The sequence below is a fragment of the Mustela nivalis genome (assembly GCF_964662115.1).
Source record: "Mustela nivalis genome assembly, chromosome: 1".
Classification (NCBI taxonomy): Eukaryota; Metazoa; Chordata; class Mammalia; order Carnivora; family Mustelidae; genus Mustela; species Mustela nivalis.
Genome location: NC_139020.1, coordinates 207,990,804 through 208,014,567, shown reverse-complemented (window position 1 = coordinate 208,014,567; position 23,764 = coordinate 207,990,804). Strand labels below are relative to the sequence as shown.

The 23,764-nt window shown below is 53.9% G+C and overlaps 3 protein-coding genes across 17 annotated transcripts; 1 reads left to right on the top strand and 2 right to left on the bottom strand.

Moving 5' to 3' along the window:
* Window positions 1-3,209: 3,209 nt before the first annotated feature.
* On the bottom strand, window positions 3,210-13,986 carry RAB3D (RAB3D, member RAS oncogene family). Of its 2 annotated transcripts, none has more exons than XM_082731148.1 (5): window positions 13,829-13,986; window positions 12,189-12,461; window positions 11,398-11,516; window positions 11,184-11,308; window positions 3,210-6,903 (listed from the first exon to the last, which is right to left on the bottom strand). In XM_082731148.1, the coding sequence occupies exons 2-5, from the start codon at window positions 12,414-12,416 to the stop codon at window positions 6,716-6,718; spliced, it is 660 nt and encodes a 219-aa protein (XP_082587274.1). In that variant the 5' UTR covers window positions 12,417-12,461; window positions 13,829-13,986; the 3' UTR covers window positions 3,210-6,715. The 2 variants fall into 2 exon arrangements, with proteins under 2 accessions (XP_082587274.1, XP_082587275.1); XM_082731149.1 differs by having other exon boundaries at window positions 13,777-13,973.
* A 1,334-nt stretch (window positions 13,987-15,320) lies between these two features.
* Window positions 15,321-17,759, bottom strand: TMEM205 (transmembrane protein 205). Of its 6 annotated transcripts, none has more exons than XM_082731088.1 (4): window positions 17,607-17,759; window positions 16,939-17,047; window positions 16,671-16,834; window positions 15,321-15,686 (listed from the first exon to the last, which is right to left on the bottom strand). In XM_082731088.1, exons 2-4 carry the CDS (start codon window positions 17,036-17,038, stop codon window positions 15,381-15,383), a joined length of 570 nt encoding a protein of 189 aa, XP_082587214.1. In that variant the 5' UTR covers window positions 17,039-17,047; window positions 17,607-17,759; the 3' UTR covers window positions 15,321-15,380. The 6 variants fall into 6 exon arrangements, with proteins under 6 accessions (XP_082587214.1, XP_082587213.1, XP_082587215.1 ...); XM_082731087.1 differs by having other exon boundaries at window positions 17,509-17,676; XM_082731089.1 differs by having other exon boundaries at window positions 17,543-17,657.
* A 151-nt stretch (window positions 17,760-17,910) lies between these two features.
* On the top strand, window positions 17,911-23,740 carry CCDC159 (coiled-coil domain containing 159). 9 transcript variants are annotated; one of them, XM_082731009.1, is made up of 13 exons: window positions 17,911-18,018; window positions 19,291-19,409; window positions 19,522-19,748; window positions 20,485-20,518; window positions 20,801-20,889; window positions 20,978-21,059; window positions 21,257-21,452; window positions 22,083-22,150; window positions 22,227-22,303; window positions 22,618-22,739; window positions 22,980-23,059; window positions 23,397-23,510; window positions 23,672-23,740. In XM_082731009.1, the coding sequence occupies exons 1-13, from the start codon at window positions 18,008-18,010 to the stop codon at window positions 23,674-23,676; spliced, it is 1,224 nt and encodes a 407-aa protein (XP_082587135.1). In that variant the 5' UTR covers window positions 17,911-18,007; the 3' UTR covers window positions 23,677-23,740. The 9 variants fall into 9 exon arrangements, with proteins under 9 accessions (XP_082587135.1, XP_082587133.1, XP_082587132.1 ...); XM_082731007.1 differs by having other exon boundaries at window positions 22,065-22,150; XM_082731006.1 differs by having other exon boundaries at window positions 17,911-18,025; window positions 19,291-19,401.
* The last annotated feature ends 24 nt before the right edge of the window (window positions 23,741-23,764 follow it).

The following is a 23,764-nucleotide window of genomic DNA, read 5'->3' as shown; positions in this document are numbered from 1 at the left end:
CCTGGGATCGAGTCCCGCATCGGCCTCTCTGCTCAGCAGGGAGCCTGCTTCTCTCTCTCTCTCTCTGCCTGCCTCTCCATCTACTTGTGATCTCTGTCAAATAAATAAAATCTTTAAAAAAAAAAAAAAGGGGGCGCATGGCTGGCTCAGTGGGTTAAGCCGCTGCCTTCGGCTCGGGTCATGATCTCAGGGTTCTGGGATCGAGTCCCACATCGGGCTCTCTGCTCAGCAGGGGGCCTGCTTCCCTTCCTCTCTCTGTGATCTCTTCCCTTCCTCTCTCCTACTGTGATCTCTCTCTGTCAAATAAATAAATAAAATCTTTAAAAAAAAAAAAAAAAGATTTTAAGGGCACCTGGGTGGCTCAGTGGGTTAAAGCCTCTGCCTTTGGCTCAGGTCATGGTCTCAGGGTCCTGGGGTGGAGCCCCGCATCGGGCTCTCTGCTCAGCAGGGAGCCTGCTTCTCTTCCTCTCTCTCTGCCTGCCTCTCTGCCTACTTGTGATCTCTGTCTGTCCAGTAAATAAAATCTTTTAAAATTAAAAAAATATATATTTTATTTATTTAACACAGAGAGAGATCACAAGTAGGCAGAGGCAGGCAGAGAGAGAGGGGGAAGCAGGCTCCCCGCCGATGTGGAGCTTGATCCCAGGACCCTGGGATCATGACCTGAGTCGAAGGCAGAGGTTTAACCTACTGAGCAACCCAGGAGCCCCTAAATTATTTTTCTTTTGATGAGAACTTTTAAGATCTGCTCTCTTGGTAACTTTCAAATAGTAATAATACAGTATTATTAACTATAGTCACCATGTTGTACATTACATTCCCAGGGCTTAACACATTTGGTTTCTTTGCACTGGATCCAAATAAAGTCCACAAATCATGTTTGCTTGTCATGTCTCCTAAATCCCTTTTATTCTAATCCAGTAGTTCTCAAATTAGAGCATGCATTAGAATCCTCTGAATGTTCTGTGAAAGCACAGATGCTGGAGGGGGCTGCACCCCCAGGGCTTCTGACTGTAGATCTGGAGTAGGGCCTGGGAATCTGAATTCCAAATGACTGCTCAGGCAATGCTGCCAGAACTTGCTCAGAAAAACACTGCTCTGGGTTCTTCCTCCTCTTCTCCAAGCCCACCAACCTTTGTTACAGAAGGAGACCAGCGTGCGCGTGGGTGGCTCAGTGGGTTAAAGCCTCTGCCTTGGCTCAGGTCATGATCCCAGGATTGAGTCCCACATCAGGCTCCTGCTCAGCGGGGAGCCCGCTTCTCCTTCCTCTGCTGCTCCTCCTTTTTGTCCTCTCATTCTTTCTCAAATAAATAAATAAAACCTTAAAATAACAACAACAAAAGAGCCTGGATTTACTCCTTGCTTCTACTGTGAATCCTTTATCTTTTTCCTCCTTCCCCCATATTTCCTGTAAGTCACTGGTTCTCAGCCCTCTGGGAACTTTCACAAAATGGGTCTGGGGACTCGGACATTCACCCAGAAGATTCTAAGGGCGGGACGTGGCCGCTGCTGAGAAACAATCCAAGGGCTTCATCCAATGACCACAACTACCTCAATCAGTTCTTTCATTGGAGATTGCAAAATGGTGGTTTATCTAATCTATCCATCTTTCTTAGGGGGGGACAGGGGGGGATTTTGAGGAAGCTAAAATGAGCACGGGTTGTGTTTGCTATTGCTTCAGTCACCTCCCATTGCAGGATAGAACACACCAATTTCCTCTGGAGCCAGCCCACCTCTGAGATTTCTGTCCCAGAACCAGATTCTGTCACGTGGTCTCAGCCAGCCAATCAGCGCGTTCCATCACTTCGGGCCCCAGGCAGGCGATGGTTTGGAGACTTGGGATGAGATGACCAGCTCCCTTGATGCTCACCTCACCTCGCAAGGGCCAGGCCACAGAGCAAAGGCACAGAGAACAGTTGAGAAGCTTGGGACAGTATTGTGAGTCCGTGGGTCTAGCTCCCCTTTGAGCTCTGCAGTTCATACATTCACTCAACAAACATCAGTGGAGCGCCTGGTCTAAGTCATGAATGAACTCTTTTTACTCAGATCCCACCCCCCCCCTTTTTTTTGAAGATTTTATTTATTTATTTAACAGACAGAGATCACAAATAGGCAGAGAGGTAGGCAGAGAGAGAGGAGGAAGCAGGCTCCCTGCCGGGCAGAGAGCCCGATGTGGGGCTTGATTCCAGAACTCTGGGATCACGACCTGAGCCGAAGGCAGAGGCTTAACCCACTGAGCCACTCTCAGAACACTTCTGACACCAAATGTGTGTAGGGATTTCACACCAATGGGGCACCAATGGGGTGTCCTAGAGTTCAGTTCTGACATTAACTACTCAGTATTGATGCAGATACACAAACTTTAGGGCTCAGTCCGACTAGACTGCCCCCTCTTCAGATGCGGGTTTCAAGTATTGGGTCTCGGGGTGACCCATACTTCTGTCTGACTTGGCTCCAAAATCAGGGGGCTCCAACAATACCCCTTCCCTGTCAGTCTTGATAATTAAAATCTCACAGTGCTCCCTAAACACTTTAGTTACAATTTTTAATTATGAAATGATGTAAATCAGAAACAGCCAAACGCATAGGGTACAATATGGAGAAGGGGCGGAGCTTCCATGTCCTCTCCCCCTTTCTAGCACCTTGATGGGTTTCTAATCTAGAAACTCTCTGAATCAAGCAGGGGGTGGGGGAGGGGAAGGAGAGGAGTTGAGGGGAGAAGCAGGGCTGAAGAGGAAGCCAACCTGGGGCTCCGTCCCAGGACCCTGAGATCATGACCTGAGCCGAAAGCACTTAATGGACTGAGCCAGCCAGGCCCCTCATTTTTAGGCTTTTTATGGAAATTTCATCATTTAGGTATGATGGATAAAATCACTGGCCATTGGTGATTAACTCAATCTCCAGCTTGTCTTCCCTCCACTTCCCAGTCAGGTGGCTGGGCTCAAGGCTCCCACCCTCTAGTCTTGGCTTTGTCTTTTTTCTTTTTTTTTTAATTTTAAAATTTGTCAGGGAGAGAGCTAGTGAGCTAGAGAGAGCACTCCCAGGAGTGCCACCCAGGGGTCCCATGGCTTGGTCTTTCTGGACAGCAGCCCCCATCCTAAGCCACCTAGAGACTCCAGGCCTCTCATTAGCATACAAAAGACATTCTTATCGCTTGAGAAATTCCAAGGATTTAGGAGCTGTGTGCCACGCCAGGAACAAAAACCAAATTTTGGTTTTTTTCTTTTTTAATTGTATCAAACAGGAACTGAGCTGGGTGTGGTAGTGAAAACTACATTTGAAGAACTGATATTATATTGAAAGGCACACTTGTTAAGTTAAACAAGTAAATTATATAGTAGTTTCCATTCTAGAAGCTATGGGGAGGAGGACACAGGAAAAGGACACCGGAAATGCTGCAGGGAGGCTGCAGTACCAAACAGGGAGGGGACAGAGGGAAAGGGGGGCCCAATGGGAAAGTGAGATTTGCACAAAGGTCTGAAAGAGGAGGTGAGTGAGAGGAGCCATTTGACTTCAGGCAGACAGAACAGTCGGTGCAAATGCCCTGAGGCAGGGGCCTGGTGTGTTCAAATAGCAACAAGGCCAATGTGACTGCAGCAGAGCAAATGTGGGGGGCAAGTGGGAAGAACTGAGAACATGATCTGACAGGTCAGATCATGCAGGACCTTGTGAGCTGCAGGGAAGACCCAGGCTTTTACTGAGTGGAGGAGCAATGGACAGTTCCGGTATGGACAGGATCCCACCAGCAGATCATCTTACTAGGACTAGTTGGGGCAACATCACCCTCCCTACCACACAGCAAACTTTCCAGGGCCAAGCTGGTGGGCATGAAGCCTGGCTCCCGGAGCCCCAGACCTGAGCCTTCTCCCTAGCCTGATCCAGACTCTGCTGCATTTCACCTGGCCCTCAACCCAGCATCTCCTTGGCTGTAAGTCAACTATCCTCTTCCTGAAAACCACTTAATAACAGCAGTAAAAGAAAAATTGCACAGGGACAGACGGCTTTATTTCCTCTTGTGGATAAACGTGCTTGTCTTTCCGAGTGGACACCAAAGAATTTCTTCCACGGGAGAACCATGTCTGATACAGAAATGACCCAAGTTGGGAGCTCACTCCGTAGTGTTTGGGGATCATAGGGGAGAAGCCAGTTCGTGGAATTACTGCTTCAAATCTCGCCCCTTACTTGCCTTTTGGAACAGATAGGAGAGAAAGACCCAAGAGCATGATCTCTGAGAAGGCCAAAGAAAGAAAGAAAATGAAAAAGCAGAACCCCAAACCCCCAACTGTGGTCATGGCCGTGGAAAAATGAACTGCTTAAAGCCAATGCCGAGAATGTAGGACCCAGTCTCAGGCTCCCTCTCCAGACCCCAGTCCCCTTGGAGTTAAAATGTGATTTTCCCACAGCCTCTGGCTTCATTTTTGTTTGTAAACTCAACAAATCTCCATCCCTCCGACCAGCCACTGCTGCCACCCCTGTGCCCGTGGGATCTCCCAGGACAGTGGTTTTCGTTCCCCAGAGACTGTCGTGAGTGAAGCCTCCCACCCAAAATTATAAAATAAAAACTTATATTTTTAGAAGAAACAAACAAAAAAAACCCTTTCCTACATTATTCCCAATTTTGAGAAGACCGAGGGGCAGCTAGCTGTCTGTTACTACTTAAAGCTCAACTGTCCAAAAATCACATATGAACATGAGGCTTACTTCACGTCAAGGGGAAGGCACAACCAGAGCTTTTTTTTTTTTTTCCCCCTTATCATGCGGGCTATGACAAGTTGGCTTGTCCCTTAGATAATGGCACTTTGATCCACCATTTTTTTTTTTTCTGGCAAGCAGCTTAAGGAAAATGGACTAGCCCACAGAATCTTGACAGCCCATGGTGCATCTTAACAGGCTTCTTTTTTTTTTTTTTTAAATAGCTGCTTTAATTTCTCTTTTATGTTAAAGTAACCAACATTTTTGACTCCTGCCCCCAAACATCCCCCAGACTCACTGTATGTGTTTCCAGGAACTTGACCATTTCACCTGTCATCTGGATTGTTGACTTACAGAGATGCCTCACTTTGAAGATCTAAGGGCAGCCCTTGGTAAGGGACGAATTGGGCCCTCTAGAAATAAATTCAAAGCAGAGCTTCTAGAAAGAGCCAAGTTCCACTTGAACCAGATCTTCCTCGCTTGCAGGAGGAGGAGGCTGAGATTTTTAAAGCTGTATAGCAAGTGGTTTTGGTGGCAGGGCCTGGGGGTGGAACTCAAACCATCTGTTTAGACCATCCTCCCTGGGTCTGTCAAATTCTGGGATGTTAGCTGGTGTTCCGGGCCATAAACAGGAGCCAGGCCACTGGAGTTTGGACTTGGGTGGGCAGGAAGGCCACTGAGCTGGAGTGGGGGTGGGGTGGAGATCAAGATAGAGATCCCTAGACTGTACATAAGCTCCCAGCAGGAGCTGGGGACCCCCAATCATGTGTCAACCAGGGACACTGATTCCCAGCCCATTGCCATCAGCCTGCCACTCCCAAGCACATCTGTGAAGAGTGTGTAGCAACAGTCATTACCCAATCTTGCCTTCTTGCCCCTTCAGCCCAACCCTACAGCTTCCCTAGGAGGAAACATCCTCCATTCCTCCATTAGTAGGAAACATCACCTCTCTGGTCCCCACTGATGATGTGGCTCAGGAAACAGGGCTCTGGGTCTTCAAGGGTCCTTGATGGGGAGGAGCCCAAGTCCTTCCATTGGCAGGTTGCCGGCAAGGGCCGGCGATGGGAACATTGCTCAATTTCCTTCTCTAGCAGGATGTGAGATGTGGAAAGACCTTGCTTAAAACATCACCAGCCAAATGGGGCCCGGGAGAGGCAGGTATGGGTGGGAGGGCCCAGGCTCCCGGCTCTGAGGTTAACTTCCGGCAAAAAGTCCCGAGTGGGAACTCCACGGGTTGGGCCATCCTCTGCCCAGCCTGATGGGGCCCAGAATTCCAGAATTCATTCCAGGGATCGGAGATGCTACAGTAGATAAGTCAAAAACAGTGGCGGGAGTGTGGGTGATGCGAAATCCTGGGGAAGCTCAGAAGGCACTTCTGGGGTCCCTGAAGCTGGGGTGAGGGGGCTCTGACTTCCTGTCCCTTTACAATGGGAAAGCTGCTCTAATTCGGCTTGCACAGGCAGAGGGTCTGCAGGCCAGCAGGGAAGGGTCTGCGGGGGCTAAAATCACCTCCCTGCCTTGGAAGCTTGAGGGCTGAGGAGTTTCACAGGCAGGCCTGGGACCACACCAGGGGCCTCTGAGAAAGGCATCGCCTTCCACGTCCCCAGGGATGAACTCTGAGGACCCACCCTACAGGAGGAAGACGATGAAGCATCTTCGACCAGCTGGTGAACACCAGGCAATGCCCCACAGAGAATGGACCAGGATGAGAGTTCTAACCCCAGAAGGCACTGTGGAGGCCCTCCCACCAGACTGGGGGGACACACTGCCCACCCTCCCTGTTAGGATTCCTGAAAGGCAGCAAGTTCGTGCATGTCAGTGCCCCCAGACTCTGCCATGCAGAATCCCCAGGGCCTGGAGCTTGTGTTAAGGCTCTTCAGGCAAGTCGGAAGTCATGCAAGAGCCAGGGCAGCCGGCGGGAGGGAAGGGGGCACCCTGAGCTTGGAAACAGCCCTTGTGGCTCATGCCTCAGTCACAGTCCCTGCCAAGGCCGGAAGGGGTAGGCAGGGATTGGGGACCATCTCTAGCAGCTGCAGCTGCTGGGCTCAGGGGGCGTGGTGTCCCCCAAGGCCGGGCCTTTCCCATTGCTCCCCGGGCTGGAGCTGGGGTCTAGGGACTCATTCATCTTCTCACAGATGACATCCACCAGGCGCTCAAAGACCTGCTTCACATTGATGTTCTCCTTGGCGCTGGCCTCGAAGAACTCAAAACCTGGAAGGACACGAGGTGGGAACAGCAGTGAGACCCCCGGAGGGCAGAGCCGGGGCTGTGACATCACCCAAACCTGGTCTCCAAGCCCAGGTCTGCCCTTCATGCGGTTGTGAGACCTTGACCGAGTGCCTTGGTCTCTCGAAGCCTCAGTTGGCTCATCTGTAAAAAGGGAACAATGCTGATGCTGATAAAAGTCTGTGGCAGCAGCCCCTGTTGGGGCTATGCCAACAGTCTCTTTGTCACAAAGCAATGGCTGCAAGTCTAGCTAGTAATGTTCCAGGACCCAGCAGGCATGTAACAAATGGTAGGTTTCCCAGCGTCCACAGGGCGTCTGCGATGCCCACAGTCTTGACCCACAGAACATATTAAAAGTGGCAATAATGAGGAGCACCTGGGTGGCTCAGTCAGCTAAGCATCTGTCTTTGGCTCAGGTGATGATCCTGGGGCCTTGGGTTCAAGTCCTTGGGATGAATCCTGCTTCTTCCTTTTCCTCTGCCCCTCCCCCGCTTGTGCCCATGCTAAAGTGTGCTCTCACGCTCTCAAATAAATCAATAAAATCTCGGGGTACCCGGGTGGCTCAGTGGGTTAAAGCCTCTGCTTTCAGCTCAGGTTATGATTCTGGAGTTCTGGGATTGAGCCCTGCATCGGGCTCTCTGCTCAGCAGGGAGCCTGCTTCCTCTTCTCTCTCTCTGCCTGCCTCTCTGCCTACTTGTGATCTCTGTCTGTCAAATAAATAAATAAATAAATTTTAAAAAGCAGTAGCAATAATGGTATTAAATAAGCAGCCGCAGCAGCAAACACCCAGGCGCCCCTAACTTGCCTTTCATTTAAAAACAAAAAGCTTGTCCTGGGTGCCTGGGTGGCTCAGTGGGTTAAACGTTGCATGCTCAATTTTGGCTCAGGTCATGATCTCAGGGCGTGGGATGGAACCCAGCTCCTTCTTCCTCTGCCTCCCCCCTCTCTATCAAAAATAAAAATAAAAAATAAAAAATAAACATTTTTTTTTTTTTAATTTACAAAAGTTTGTCCTCCAAAAGCTAGAAGGTAGTACAAAGGCTCTGGGGACTCGCCCATGGTCCCTCAGCTACAGAAAGTGGGCTGCCGACCTAACAATAAAGGGGTACATGGCAATCCTTCTTGTACCCCTAAAAGGCTGGCTCAGGCTCTGCCTACAGGGGGTTACTGCCCGGAATGGTCCGAGATAACATCCACACCCACAACACCCACCCAGCTGGGCCAGAAATTCAAACACCCACCCCATTACACAGTGCAGGGTAAACACAGCCCTCTCCCAGCACTTGTCATGCTGTACTATAAAAATGCAATTACAATTAAAGAATTATGTGTGTGTAATTATCCATTTACTAGCCGTCTCTGTTACTAGAACGCCAGGTTGGGGAGGGCAGGAGCCTTGTCTTGTGCCTGGCACAGAGCAGGTGCTTGGAAACTATTCGCTGAATGATGGATTGAATGACAGAGGCAGAGCATGAACTCAAATCTTCTACCCCAAGCCTACTGATCATCACTGTCACACCACTGTCTTCCTAGGCAAGCCTGGCATTTCCTTTTTTTTTTTTTTTTTAAGATTTTATTTAATTATTTATCAGAGAGAGAGAGAGAGAAAGAGAGAGTATACAAGCATGGTGAATGGCAGGCAGAGGGAGAAGCAGGGTCCCCGCCCAGCAGAGAGACCAATGTGGGACTCGATCCCAGGACCCCAGGATCAACCCAAGCCAAAGGCAGGTGCCCAACCGACTGAGCCACCCAGGCATCCCATGCTTGGCATTTCCTTATCTGTGCATGGCTCTGCCTCAAACAATCTGAGTTCTTTTTGTAATGCTATTTTTTTAATTATAAATAGTGAAGAAATTAATTAAAGTTAGAAACTACCAAAAAATATCCAGATGAGTAGAAAAGCTATTTATAATCTCATGATCCAGAAACAATTACTACTGGTGTTTTGATATTTTGCTTTCCACTTAAAAAAAAAAATACAAGTACACAATTACTGGGGTTGTGTTTGTAGGGGGTATTGTACGTACACGCGTGCATCAAATTCTGTCTCCTGCTTAGTACACCAGTATTTTAAACTTTATGATGGAGTAGGAAGCCCCCTCACCCCTAGTCATTAGATGTTCTCTGCCAAGGTGGGGGCAACATCTGTAAGTATCCAGCCCACGGATGGGAATTGTAGCTGATTTCACCAGTTCTATGACTGACTGGGGATCTAGCCCCAACTGTACAGGCTGACTCCCCATCACAGCTGGAAACGAGACCCCAGTTGGAGCGCCTAGAAAGCCCAGGGAACAGGGGAGCAAGTTCAATCACACCACAAGGGAGCAGACAGCCAGATCTCAAATGGGAGATTCCCTCGAACAAAGACCCAGTCTGTCCAACAAATAGTTGGTAAGAAAAAAAGAAGACTGTGTAGTCCAGGGTCCCTGAACTTTCTCCGTAAAGGGCCAGATAGTAAATATTTGAGGATCTGTGGGCCGTTATGAGGTGCCTACAGCTTTGTGTGCAAGCATCAACAAGAGTTCACAGTCATGGTGTCTGGGTGGCTCAGTGGGTTAAAGCCTCTGCCTTCAGCTCAGGTCATGATCCCAGGGTCCTGGGATCGAGCCCCGCATCAGGCTCTCTGCTCAGCAGGAAGCCTGCTTCCTCCTCTCTCTCTCTGCCTACTTGTGATCTCTGTCTGTCAAATAAGTAAATAAAATCTTTAAAAAAAAAAAAAAAGAGTTCACAATCATGCTAGCTAACACTCAGATGCAACCGCCTGTGTGCCAGACTGTGACACCAGCCTTATGTCATATTCGTTTAGTCCCCACGGCAGCTTGATGAGCTGGGGCTCTTGTAACCTCCATTTCACACAAGTGGAAGCACAGGCCCAGACAGATGAAATTACCAAAAGCAAGATCACAAGGTGATGGAGAACGAATACAAGTTAATGTGCAATCAGGGCCCGTGTTGGCTTATTTCATCTTTCTAACAGCGCCCTGAAGGAGACACGGTTTTCACTCTGTTTTCCAGATGGGGAAATGGAAGCACAGAGAGGGGAGGCGATGTGCCCAAGGTCACACAGCTACTGGGTTGCAGAATGGGAATCGAGCTCCTGAGTCTGGATTCTTACAAGCCCTCCCCTGCGGTGGTGGTTACGTTGCCTCCTGCAACGAAAGTTCTATGGAGGGCTTTGAATTCTAGAATACTCCAGGAAAGACTTCCTTTTAGCTTAGGGGTGCCTGGGTGGCTCAGTCCAGCATCTGCCTTCAGCTCAGGTCATGATCCTGAGGTCCTGGATGGAGCCCTGCTTCAGGCTCCCCGCTCAGTGGGGAGTCTGCTTCTCCCTCTGCCCCTCCCCCAACTCATGCACTCTCTCTCTCTCTCTTAAATAAATAAAACCTTAAAAAAACATTTCCTTTTAGCCTAAATTTCCATTTATGTAATTCAAAAACGTAGCCTGAAAACTCCTCCTCCCATCCCAGTGCCCTGGTCCCCAGTTCTTGGATGCACACGGGCTGCCCGTTACTAGATGTTTCCATATCCTTCTGGAGTTTCTTTGGGCAAACCTAAGTGTATATTCTTATTCATATATATTTTTATACACTCCTGCAGGGGTCAGCAAACTCTGAGTCACAGGCCGGATCTGGCCCATCACCTGCTTTTGTCAGCCAGGTTTTACTGACGGTCACACTCCTTCCTGTAAGCTCGCTGGCTGCTTCCAGGTGGAGCTGAGGGCGCTGGCAGTGACTCTGTGCCTGCAGATTACTTCCTGTCTGGCCCTTCGAGAAAACATTTGCTGAGCTGCGAACTAAAGGAAGCAGCCAAGCCCACTTCTCTGCCGTTCGCTCTTCCCCGAGCCCCGTATCCCAGAGATGTTGCCACAGCAGAGCGTAAAGAACGCGTCTGTCCCTTCTCACATCTGCGTAGTGCTCTGCCACGTCACTGTGCTCTATGTTTCGAGACGTCCCCACCATGAGATTTTCGGGAGGTTGCTAACAGTTCTTGTCCCTCCCGCCAACAGTGCTGTGATCTGAGACACTCGCCACTTCCCACACGAGTGGGATGTTTGGAGGATACATTTCCAGCAATGTTTTTGCCCAGTCTGGGTTCCAAGGACAGTGGGAAGGATCTGTCACTGAATTCCCTGAAATTAAATGCAGAAGGTGGCATACCTGTGGGTATTTTTCTGAGCAGAGCCTCAAAGGGCAACCCTGTGGTTGGACCCGGGCCCTAAGGGTGGGGATTGGGGTTTGGTTCTGGGGCCCAGGCTGGGCACTAACCGAGGTCATCGGCGAGCCTCCGGCCATCCTCAGTAGGCACGACCCGCTCATCTTCCAGGTCACACTTGTTCCCCACCAGGATCACCTGAGCGTTGTCCCAGGAGTAAGTCTTGATCTGCGTGGCCCTGTGGAGTTTGAGGGCCATGAGGCTAGAAATGGGAGAGTCAGAGGGATAGGGTGAAGGTCAGGGTGTCAGTGGCCTGCGAGCACTCACCAGTCCTGCACGGCGGCGAAGGACTCCTGGTTGGCCACGTCATACATGAGCAGGAAGCCCATGGCTCCGCGGTAGTAGGCTGTGGTGATGGTGCGGTAGCGCTCCTGGCCCGCCGTGTCCTAGACACACAGCAGGGTCAGGCCACCAGAAGCTACCCTGTTCCCCACGCCACCCCTACAGGGCCCTAAGTGGGCCACCACCCTGTGCTCACAGCCCCAACCTGACAGGAGGCATGGCCCTGCCTCTGTGGAGTTCCCAGTCTGAGGGGTCAGTGGCCTCTCACAGACTTGGACCTCATCTCGAAGAACAGACCCCATGACCCCATACAAGCACCACCCGGGCCAGAGAGTACGGTCTCCATGCTGACACCCCGGTGCGCAACACCACGCTCAACATCATCGGTGGCGGCCATGTTGGGAGCAAGAGCATGTCTCTGAGGAGCACATAGGTCTGTGGGGGATCCTGCAATGGGACCCACACCTCTTCCCCACTGGTCACCAGGACTTCTAACCCGCCTTGAGTTAGCAGCTGTCTGCCCCTCAGACCCTATAGGGCAGAGCATAGTCTCTTCATCCTGATGAAGTCACCTCCCAGATAGTCTGCCCCTCCCCCACTCTTCACACCTACCCCAAGCCCCCTCCCTGACTTTGGGCCACTCTCTCCCCCCCAGGGCCCCTCTCCACAGCCCTCCACCCTGTCAGGGATGTCTCTGGAAGAACCCCAGCCCCTCCTGGGCCAGCACAAAGACCCCTGTCCCTTTGCCCCAGATCCACAACGGCTGCCTGGCCCACCCAGATCTGCAGCTTGATCCTCTTGTCATGGCGATAGACCGTCTTGACCTTGAAGTCGATGCCCACGGTGCTGACAAAGGCAGGTGTGAAGGAGTCATCCGCGTAGCGGAACAGGAAGGACGTCTTGCCCACGCTGCTGTTGCCAATAAGCAGCAGCTTGAACATGTAGTCGAAGTTCTGGTCGGCTGCATCCCGCGGGCCTGTCGGGGGGTCTCCGGCTGATGCCATCTTGGCAGAGAGCCTCTAGAAGGGCGGGCGGGGAGGCCTGGAGTCCTGAAGAAAAATAAAACACGAGGAATGGCTCCAGCATATACGCCAGACCCGGATTCAAATCCTGACTCTGCCCCTTGGAGGCCAAGTGACCTCAGAACATCCCTTGCTCTCTCTGGCCTTCAGGGTCCTCCTCTGGAAAACGGGGACACTTATCCAATGCCAGGACCCAGGCTGTGGGGGGCACATGGGGTGCCTCCTCTGGCCACTGAGGAGCCAGACCCTGCAGAAGGTACAGGTGTGGACTTTGCCCCAGAGTGAGCAGCTGGCTTGGCCCAGGTGTGGGCTGGGGGAGGGGGGCCTGCCAGCTGGCTAGAGCCCCCCCTCATGGCCTGGGTGTTGACTTTGGCAGGGACATCTGCCCTGACCACCCCCCCCCACCACCACAACTCTGAGTTTAACCCCATCCCTGGCCTCCACAGGGAAGGGGGTTTTAGCGGATAAAGCCCGGGTTTAAAGCCCAGCTCTAGCCCCAAATGGGTCCTGACACCTTCTATTTGTCAAAGGGGTGGGCCCCATCTCCCTCAGGGCAGGGCTGACTCACCCCAGCCCCAACCCACAGAGTCGGCAGTGACAGTCCTCAATTCTAAGCAAGCCGCACTCCCCTCTACCCCTGATCCTTCCTTTCCTGTTAATCTGAAGAAGCTGGGCTGCTTCATCTGGGTCCTTAGCCCTCACTGCCTCCCTAGGCCTCAGTTTCCCCAGCTGTCTATGGCCACGCCTTGAGCTGCACAGGGAGGCTCCAGGAGGCCTGGGTGAACTGAGGGCACAGTGGCAGAGGAACCCTTAGCAAAGCTATTTCTCAACAGCCTGTGGGGCTTTTTTCCATTTTAAAAGAGGACCGAACCTGCCCGCTTTCCTGCCCAGCCCTCAGCCCCACCCGGTGTTCCGGGAGAACGAGTTCGAGGAGGGGAAGACAAGAGGCAGGAAACCTTTCCCCATGCTGGGCAGGGCTGCCAGACTGGGGCCCTTTCCCCAGGCCCAGACCCAGCCCACCTGTCAGCCGGTCCCACCTCTTCCTGACCATCTGGCCACCGTCCCTCACGCCTGGCACTAGATAAGGGTCCCCGGAGGGCTCGGCCCTGTCCCCCTGCTGGATGTGGGGCGCCCCCGCCAGTGCAGGGGGGCTCAGGAGCTTCCTCCCATCACCATATGGTCCCATCTCCTGTTCCCAGCTGGGCTCTCTGCCCCGCCCGCGCCCCATTAACGCTCCCCGAGCAGCCCAGCTGGGTGGGGGCGAGGGAAGGAGGCGTTCCCCCACCGCCCGCTTTTGTTCCCTGGGCCCCGGGCCCCCCCTCTAGCCCCCGGCCCCCCAGACCTGCTGGGACTCGGAGGTGCGGGGCGGGATGCGGTCCCTCGGAAGGGGTTACCTCGCGTCGGGGGGGCGCTGTCCGCGGGCGTTCCTTCTTCGAATTCGCTGCGGTCTGGCCCCAGCCGCAACTCCGACCCCGCAGCCGCCGCCGCCACCGCCGCTGCCCGCAGCCACCCGGATTCCGCGCGGGCTCCGCCCAGGCCGGGGAGGAGGGGCGGCTCCTCGGAGAGGGCGGGGCGGGGCGGGGCCGGTCCGGGGCGGGGCTCGCGAACGCGGGTGGGGGGGGCGAGGGGGGAGGGGCTGGACGCCGCACCGAGCTGGGAGCAGCCTAGGGCCCGCCCCCCAACAATAAACTTTTCACTTTTCCCAGCTATGTGTAGAGCTCCTACTCTTTGCAGGAAAATGAAGAGCGTGGATTCTGGTTCGAATCCCAGCTCCCCCACTTTCTAGTGCGGTTTAACTTTGGACGTGCTACTTAACCTAGTGGGGCCTATTGCCCCCATCCCTCCAGCAGTCCCTAACAAGAATCCCTACCTCACAGGCCTGCGAGAGCTAGGCCCCTGCGGGCTAGGTCCCTAAAGAGGGCTAGGTCCCTGCGAAATATTCCGCAGGTCCCTTAGAATTGAACCTTTTCCAGATAAGGAAATGGAGCCTCAGAGAAAGGCACCTCTGCCTGAGGCCAGACACGAGGAAATTTGGCATCTGGCCTTACGTGAGGCCCCAGAATTTTCTTCAAGGCATGAGAAGATCTGCAGGCTTTGCTGGAGTCAAATCCCAATGACTACATCTGAAGCCACTTGCTGAGCTTCTCTGGGTCCCCATTACTTCGTGGGAACAATAGCAGCTCCCTCCAAGAGCCACACGGATGTATGGAGATGACATGCATCGGGAAGGGCCAGCATATGATCAGTAACAGGCAGCCCCACAGTCTCCCTGGCACTCAACGGCGGAGGTGTGCTTCTCACTCATACCGGTCATCGTGGGGAAGGAAAAATGTAGCTCATTACACTCTGCCTTGCACACTTCTCTTTGAAAGTGACTCTTCAGTGGCACCTGGGTGGCTCAGTGGGTTAAAGCCTCTGCCTTCGGCTCAGGTCGTGATTCCAGGGTCCTAGCATCGAGCCCCCACATCGGACTCTCTGCTCAGCGGGGAGCCTGCTTCCCTGCCTCTCTCTTTCCTGCCTCTCTGCCTACTTGTGATCTGTCAAATAACTAAATAAAATAAAAAAAAAAAGTGACTCTTCACACTTCCTTGGCCACCACAGCGAGTCCTGTGGCCATCCCCAATGTTGATGGGGTGGAAAACAGGATAGTCCCCTGGGGCTCAGAACTGGCTATTGTTACTGTAATATAGTAATGTGTCATGGTTAGTGCCCTGCCTGGCACACAGCAGGTGCTCAATAAAGGCGCACCTTTACAGGAAGAGCTTGGGGTGTGCAACAGCTAACACCCCAGATCATGCCGCATGTTTATGGTAATAAAGGCCCTCGGCTCTACCTTTGCTCACCCCTCTTGCCCACTTTCCAGCTGGAGAAAAATGACAGCAGCCCTTTCCAAAGAAGTGTTTATTCACATCTGGGGCCTCAGCAGGGCCGGAGAGGAAGTGGGCGTTAGAGGCTCCCAAGGCCCAGGGCAAGGCTTGCAAGGCAGAGCCCATTGCTCAGGAGACAGCCCAGATTGCAAATGGAGGACAGACCGTGGTAGCGGAAAAAGGTCTGGCGGAGGACACTGTACTTGGGGTCCTTCTCCCGCAGCTGGCGGTAGGGATCGGGGCCCTGGTGGCTTCCAGGTACCTCCCCGCCCAGACCCCGCTCCTTCTCCACCCTGTGCAGGGCCCACATGGCAGCTGTGGTGCGGGGCTCCAGCCAGCGGGCGTTGACGGCGGCCATTGAGAGGCTCAGGAGCATCAGGCAGAGCTGGCAGGGTGGTGGGAGGAGGACAGGGTGAGTCAGGCCGGGGAGGCAGGAAGGAAGGGTCCCAGGGAGGGTCCTCCTGCATCCTCAAAGCCCAGAGGGGGATGAGACAGCATTAGATTAGATTAAAGCTAGGCCTCCCTGTCCTTCCCCAGACCCACTCCAGAGGCCCCAAACAGAGCTCCAGCTTTCAAACCAGAAGCTCCCAAGGAAAGGTTCCGTCACCATCTCCTCTATTCACCCCCTCACCCAAAACCTTCTGAGCGTTTCCTCCTCTGATATCCAGACTGGAAGTTTCCAAACACAGCCTTGTCTCCACCCTGGGTGTATCTCTCTGGCCAGAACCTCTCTTCCCCAGACTGGGACAGAGCACCATAACTCTTTCCCCCCAAAAGAGCCTAAGACAGGGCCCATCTCCTCAATGGTCCCTACCAGACTCCAGAAGCTGAGATTGGGCCCACCGGGAGTGAACAGAAAGTCCTCGAACTTCTAGTTACCCCAAATCCTCTCTGTCTCTTTGGGATTATTCTTGAAACCCTTGTCAAGCCTTTCCTGCCCGCATCTGAGAAACGTAATGGGGGCAGGGGAAAGGCAGGATAGAGAAATATGAGATGCAGAGATGGTTCCCTTCCTTGTGGCTGGGGAAATGTGTGGGGGACTGTAAATTCCCAGTCAGGCTGGTTTTTAAACAATGAGCTGGGGTCACTGCCCCAACCTAGCTGAGTCACCACAACTTGGCAGCAGGCCCAGCCAGGGGAAAGAGAGAGAGCAGCAGCCAGCAGGGAGACACTGAGGAATAGATAGGGCTGCTAGGGATAGTTGTGCAGGCTGTGCACTGCTCAAGGGTATCCAGAGCCCAGCTTTGTATCCACCAGGAAGGTGCAGTTGCTTGTTTGTTTTTTAATTCTCACAAAGGGGTAGCCATAGGTACTCAGTGGGGTTCTGGGAATGGATGTCCAGAAGACAGTGGAGCCCAAGCCCGCATACCTGGATGGCCTCCCAGAATGTGAGCTGAGTCCAGGCATGTTGCGAAGCCAAGATGCAGAGGTTGATGAAAGCACAGCCCATGGAGATGTGAAAGTAGAAAGGGAAGAGTTTGCTCTGCACAAGGCCAAAGGTATGTCGGGGAAGGCTTCGGAAAAGCAGGAAGCCTGTAGGGTATAGGGAACCACATGCCTGTTAGGAAACTTCCAGGTATCCTCTCATTCTTGTCTACACCCTGGGTACCCATGATGTTCAGGTGGAGGGTCCCTACCTGAGATGAAGGTCACCCACATTTGCATGCCCCAGGCCCCCGACAAGACCAGTAGATGGACCATCTTAGTCAGGCTTCCTGGATTCCCACCTTCCTCCATCTTGCAGGCCTGGGAAAGAGGCATTGGGTCTTTCAGAGTTTTACCTTTGACCCATGGTCTTCAGCCTGTGACCATGCTTAACGGCAGGGTCACAGCTAACCCAGCAGAGATAAAGGGCTACCAGCCCGGGCATGCGGGTGGGGAAGACCCAGAACAATCCTGAGACAACCTCCAACCCCACCTCTCCAAATGTCAGCCCTTAAGATCTCAGGCTCTCTGGACCCCAGCATCCACGCCGTCTCCAAGACCCAAAAATTTCAGTTAGCCCCAGCAGCTCAAACTCGCAGCTCTGGGTATTCAGATATCCCCCCCCATTGACTCCCCAAAACCAGCCCAGTGACCTAATTCTAACAGTAAAGACCCCTGGTCACATCTCAGGGTCCCAAATATCACCAGAAATATCCTCAAAACACCTCCGGACACCCCATCTAATCCCGGGAAACCCCAAATCTCATCCCGAGGACACCGACCCTGTTACTGCACCCAGACCTCAACCCTCAGCACCCTGGAGTCCGAGAACAGAAGTGCCAGGCCAGATCTCGGGGGCCGGGTGGGCTAGGCTCGCTACCTCACTCCTGCGCTCGCAGATGGGCCACGGACTTCTTCAGTCCCCTCCCAAGCATTCATCCCACCTCCCAGCTGAGCCCGAAGCCAATTGGATCGTAGATCTGCCGCCTCCCGTACCACCCTCTTAGATATTGACTAATCGATTAGCGGAAAAGAGCCTGGAATCCCGCCCCCTAGCCTGGTTTTTATCCAATTACGCCGCGGCTCCTAAGACCTGCGGAAACAGGAAGGCGCCAATAAGACCTTTGGCTGCATCGGCGGGGGCGGAGCTAAAATGTCAGCCCCACCCCTCTCTGTGACTCTACCTTCAGGCTTCGCGCGTTTTAATGCGATGGTGTCCCCACGGGATCAAATTTCAGCGTCACAGCTGGGGACTGGCTTCGCGGTCCTTGAGGGGAGAGCATGAGCAGGTGGTATGTGGTAGGTGGGGGTGGAAGGGGTTCTGGAGCCCGGCGGGCGCAGGATTCTCGCCCCGAGGGGCGGGGCTCAGATTAATGACCCCGCCCCCTTCCCCTCCAAGAATTCTCTCGGAGGCAGCGGGAGAAACACCTGACGCGGGAGGGGAAAGGGGAAGGTTAAGGGGAAGAGAAGGGGGCTCGACTGGGGACCTGCCTGCAGTTGACGCTCAGAAATGCATCTTCCCTTTTCCCTTTCGAGCCTCCCAGGGCTCCTCTGGTCCCATTTCCCAGGTTGTCAGTGTGACGTTAGAGGACACTTTCCCACCACTGTATGTCAGGTGCTGGCATAGGTTAATTTACTTAATCACAACAACCCAGTAAAGTGGCTAGTATGACATTCCATTTATACAGTTGGGGGCACTGAGGCATGGACAGGTTCGGTAAAATGCCGACATCACACAGACGGGAAGGGGCAGAGCAAAGATTCGAACCCAGGCCATTCAGCTGGAGAGTCCTGGCTTAATCATCATGTTGTACTGCCTCTGGAAGTAAGGGCTTCCTGGGACAGTGATTCTGGAAGGGGTAGCCCAGAACATTGCGGGCAGAAGAAAAGCTCCCAAATCACAAGATGATTGTGAAGTGAGTGCTTAGGATACTGCCCAGCACTCAGTGAGGTGCTCAGAAAATAAGAGCTTAAAAAATGGATTAAGGAAGATTTTATAGAGCTGAGTTTCCTCCGGTTCCCAGCCTCAGCTAGCACAGGGCTTCGACTCCAGTTCTGCTGACATTTACTAAATAGATATGCCTTGCCTCTCCTGCTCATACTCCATGGCTCCCACTTTACCTGGGGAGGCAGATCTAAATTCCCCAGTTTGGTTTTCAAGGCCTTGCTTGAGTTGACCTGCTGACCTCCCCCTGCTTCCTCTTGGACCCTACCTTCAGCCATCCTGAATTTACCAGCACATAGCATGTGGTTCGACACCTCCAAGCTTTTGTTCATGCTGTTTCCTGCCAGGAATGCCTTTCCATTAGTGCCCAGTGTTAAGATCCTTTTTTGCTTTTAGGCTCTTCTGAGGCCTCACTTTCTCCTGTGGGGGTCTTCTGGATCCTTCTCGCTACCCAGCCCAGTGCCTGGGGCTGGGATCATCTTTCATCCAGCTCCTGCTTCTGCCATAACTGGGAGGCCCTGTGTAGGGCTGAGACCTCTCTGGGGTATTAGGGAAGGTCTGGGAGTGTCAGGACTTGGGGGCTGGTCTCAGTGCAGCCCCCTGTTTCCCCCTGTTGAAGCGACCCTCTTCTGGCTGGCCTACCCCAGGACCCTGACTACTCTGTGCCCTGCTACTGCGCATCTCCCTTGCCCTCCAACGGGTGTTTGCCTGCTAACGGGAAGTGTGACAAGTACTGGGGTTTGTTGAGTGGCTTCCCTGGGGTTGGGGAGCTGGGAGGGACTGGAATGCTCTGGGTTGGTCCTCAGAAAGCCCTCACCACTTCATTCCCCCAACCACCCCCCCTGTTCAGGCTCTTCCTCAGACAAGACCTTGAATTATACAATTCACTGGTCCAGGACCCCAGAGCCAGAGATCGTGGTACCAGCTGCTTCTGAGAACACAGTGCCGAGTATAGACTGGAGGCTAGAGAGGGACTTGGAGCCTCAGTCGTATGGGTCTCCCATCTTCCAGAGCCCAGACTCGCGGGAGCAGTGTAATGATCAGGACCTTCTGAAGAGGCATCACAACACCACTAAGGTCACCCCCACCTGGGAAACACCTCCCAGCCACACCACATTCTACCGCTGTGGGGCTTAGGGAAGGGACCCCGGGGGGGAGGGGTGCGTCTTTCTCAGGAACCCTTATGATGTGTGACTTCAGCACCCAGAACAGCACCCAAGAACAGCACCCAACGCTCAGCCAGCCCACACTAAAAATGTCTTAAATGAATGGATGAAGGGACGAATGGAGCGGATGTGTGGTTGTGTTTCTTAGTGAGTGATACAACCTGTGAGAGTTTCTGGACATGACTGCCTGTGGGTCTGTGGTTATGGCTGTGTGTCTGAGTTGAGTGTGAGTAGATGCTCTAAGGTTCTTAACCACCTGGTGTGCATGGCTGTGTCTGAGCTTGCATGGCTGTAGTTGTGTTTCAATGCTTATGTGCCGTTGTGCTTTGGGGCTGTGGGAGCTCCCTGGGAGATGTTGTCTATGTCATTTGCCCTTAAGGAGGAGGGCCATTACCTGAGCCCAGTCCAGACACAGGGCTCTGCAGATGTGCTGTTGGGGGCGGCCTCCAGGTCTGCACACACAGGGGACAAACCACAAGAGTATACTTCTGACCATGTGTGGGCTAGTGGGGGAGGGGTGCACTCGGGGTCTGGGACACCCAGGACTCAGCAGACCCAGTTCATACCCAACCCCATACAGTGGGTTGGGGTGTGCGAGGAGAAGCACAGGGATGGATTTCTACTACCCACATGTCCTCCTTTCCTAGAAGCCCTTGGAGACCAACTCTTCCAAAGTCAAAGGTGAGAAACTTCTCTCCCAACAAGACTATGTTTGGAAGACCCGCTGGTTTTACCCCCACCCTCTGTCCCAGCCTGGGAGGAGCCACACCACCCGTGCCCACTTAGCCCTCCCCCAGCCTCAGCTGAGTTTTGCCCCTGACCTTGGCCCATACTCCTGTCTCTCCCTCAACCTCAACAGCCCCCAACCCCTCGCCCTCCCCTGAGCTTCTGCTGGTCTCTGACCTGACCTTGCCCCTGCCCCCACTCCTCCTAGCCTCAGCTGACCCTTACCTCTGCTCATAGTTAAGTCCACCATGATGATTCCTGACTCCCAGAAGCTCCTGCGCTGCGAACTGGAGTCACTCAAGGCCCAGCTACAGGCCCAGACCAAGGTGAGGCTCCTCTGCCCTGCCCTGGGCAACCTCTGGCCCTGTTCCCCCACACCTGCTCCTGCCCCCAACCTTGACCTCTTTCCCGCAGGCTTTTGAGTTCCTGAACCACTCAGTGACCATGCTGGAGAAGGAGAGCTGCCTGCAGCAAATCAAGATCCAACAGCTTGAAGGCGAGGACCGGCCAGGGGTTAAAGTCAGGCTGGAGGCTGGTCCTGCTGGGGTCAGCTGGGTTAGCCCGAAGTGAAAGAAGTTGGGTGGGTCTTGGGTCAGGGTCACGGTCAGGTTCTGGTCAGGGTTAGGGCCAGGTGCATTCAAAGGTGGGCTCATGTGTGGTTGGGGCTCAGTCATGATCCCATCTAATCTGCAGAGGTGCTGAGTCCTATAAGCCGCCAGACAGAGAAGGAGGGACCCAAGTGGGGTGTGGAGCAGGGACGCCAGGAGCTGTATGGGGCCCTGGCTCAAGGCCTGCAGGGGCTACAGAAGACCCTGCGTGACAGCGAGGAGGTACAGAGGACCCGCACCACTCGCTGCCTGCAGCTGCTGGCCCAGGAGATCCGGGACAGGTGGGCGTCACCAGGAGGGCAGCCTGGAAGCTGTGGCAGAGAAGGGAGGCCAAGGAGAGGGAGCCAGAGGTGGGATGTGGGATGAGACAAATGGGAGAGGCCGGAGTAAGGAGACCTGGGGGCCATGGAAGGTTTGAGGGACAAGATGGGGGTGGGGGTGAGGAGGCAGTGGGGAAGTGTGGGAAGCTGGGAGGCCAGATGGCAGGAGGAAGGAGGAAGACCGGAAGCTGGAGATGAGATGGGGAGGGAGGCCAGGAGATCAGGAAACTGGACATGATATGGGAAGCCGGAGGGAAGAGAGACTGAGGCTGGCAGATGCTGGGGAGTTTGGGAGGTCAGAGGGGCAGAAGGTGGGGAGACAGAGGCCAGACAATGAAAGGCTGAGAGAATGGGAGGCTGGAGGCCAGGAGGAGGGGACAAGGGGCTGGGAGATCGGAGGTGGGGGAGTAGAGGCAGGAGGGGCAAGGTGGACAGGCAGGTTGGGGAGGGGACAGATCCTAGGGGGATGGGAACATGACAGCTGGAGGAGGCTTGAGGAGGCGGGTGGGCAAAAGGGAGACCAGAAGACCAGGAAATAGAAGACCAAAGGCTGAGCAGGGAATGTGGGTCTAGGCTGCACTGTCCCCTCAGCAAGAAGTTCCTGTGGGAGGAGCTGGAGCTGGTGCGGGAGGAGGTGACCTTCATCTATCAGAAGCTCCGTGAGTGCCTGGAGCCCACGGTCAGGAGGGGGGTCCTTCTGCTGCTCTGGCCCCTCTGAGTCCCCTCCCCCCACAGAGGCTCAGGAGGACGAGATCACAGAGAACCTGGTGAACATCCAGAAGATGCAGAAGACGCAGGTGAAGTGCCGCAAGGTGAGCGGAGAGGGCGGGGACCCTATGTGAGTCGGGGACATGGGACTCTCTGCTGGCTTCCACCGTCATACTGGAGCCAGAAGGACGGGTTCAAATCTCGGCTCTGCCACTTAGCAGCTGCGGGACTGTGGTCAAGTCACTTCACCTCTCTGGGCCTCAGTTTCCTTATCCGTGTAGTGGGTATGCTGCATGGACTGCGTGCAAAACACTTTGAGGGCCGTCTGACATATCATCAGTGCTAAATAAGGGTCGCTTTTCACCATTCTGGTTCTTACCACTGTTGTCTCACACACACTTCCCACCCCCGGCCTTAGGTCCTGACCAAGATGAAGCAGCAGGGGTATGAGACATCCAACTGGCCGGAGACCGAGGAGGTGCCATCAGGAGGCAGTGGCTCCTGGAGGGATGACCTCCAAAAGGAGCTGAGTGACATATGGTGATGCCCCGCCCCCACACTAACCTCTGACTCCTGACCTTCAACTGCCTTGCCTTCCCACCAATCAGATCCAGCGGTGACTACCAGAACTGGAAACCCCCACCACCCCACACCCGAGTCCAGGCCTCCCTCTCCCCCGGGGACTCACCTCCACCACCACCACCACCACCACCACCCGCCCCTGGTCCCCGCCATGCCCCTCCCCCCGCCCAGGACCCCCAGCTCCCCGTCTCCCTGCAGGTCCGCTGTGCACATGCTGCAGAACTCCTTTGATGGCCTCATATCCTCTGGGGGCTGCCTCAGGGCCTCGAACCTCAAGGGTGAGGGGGGATGAGGTGCACTCTGGGCTGTAGGGGGGTCATTCTCCAGTTTCACACATGGCGGTCATGTTCAGAGGCTATATTTGGGGGTCACATCTGTTGGGGTGTTTTGGGGCCCATTAAGATTTCTATCCCGGGGTCACTCAAGATCACAGGGATATTTTTAAAGGATCTGTGCTGTAAAATTCAAGGATCCCTGAGGTCGTCATACTTTGGTATCACCTTGGGTCACATTCAAGTGACGTAAGGGACACGGGCCCCTGATCACGATGCCACTCAAGGGTGACATTCAGGGTCTGTGGGTGAAAGGCCAGAATTGTACCTGTCGCTCCCGCAGGCTACAGGGGGCACCAAGGCCTGAGCCCTCTGCTCCCCTCCTGGGACTCAGACTCAGACTCAGACCAGGACCGTTCCCAGCCACTCTTCATCAAAAGCCACTCCTTCCCATCTGGTACGGAACCTCCCCTGCCCTACCTTACCCTTTCTCTCCTGGCTTGCCCTCCAGTGCCACAGAAGGACCCTTAAAGCTCCCAACCTGGGCATCTGTTCCCTGATTTCCAGCCCTTGGGTCCTCAGGACTAAGCTGGGCCCTGACCCACTCTCTCTCCACAGCCTGAGCAGCCGGGACTGCTCTCCCTGAAGACCCCTCCAGAGAGAAAATAAACTAGCCAAGAACCTCTTCCACCTGTGGACTGTTGCTCCTGC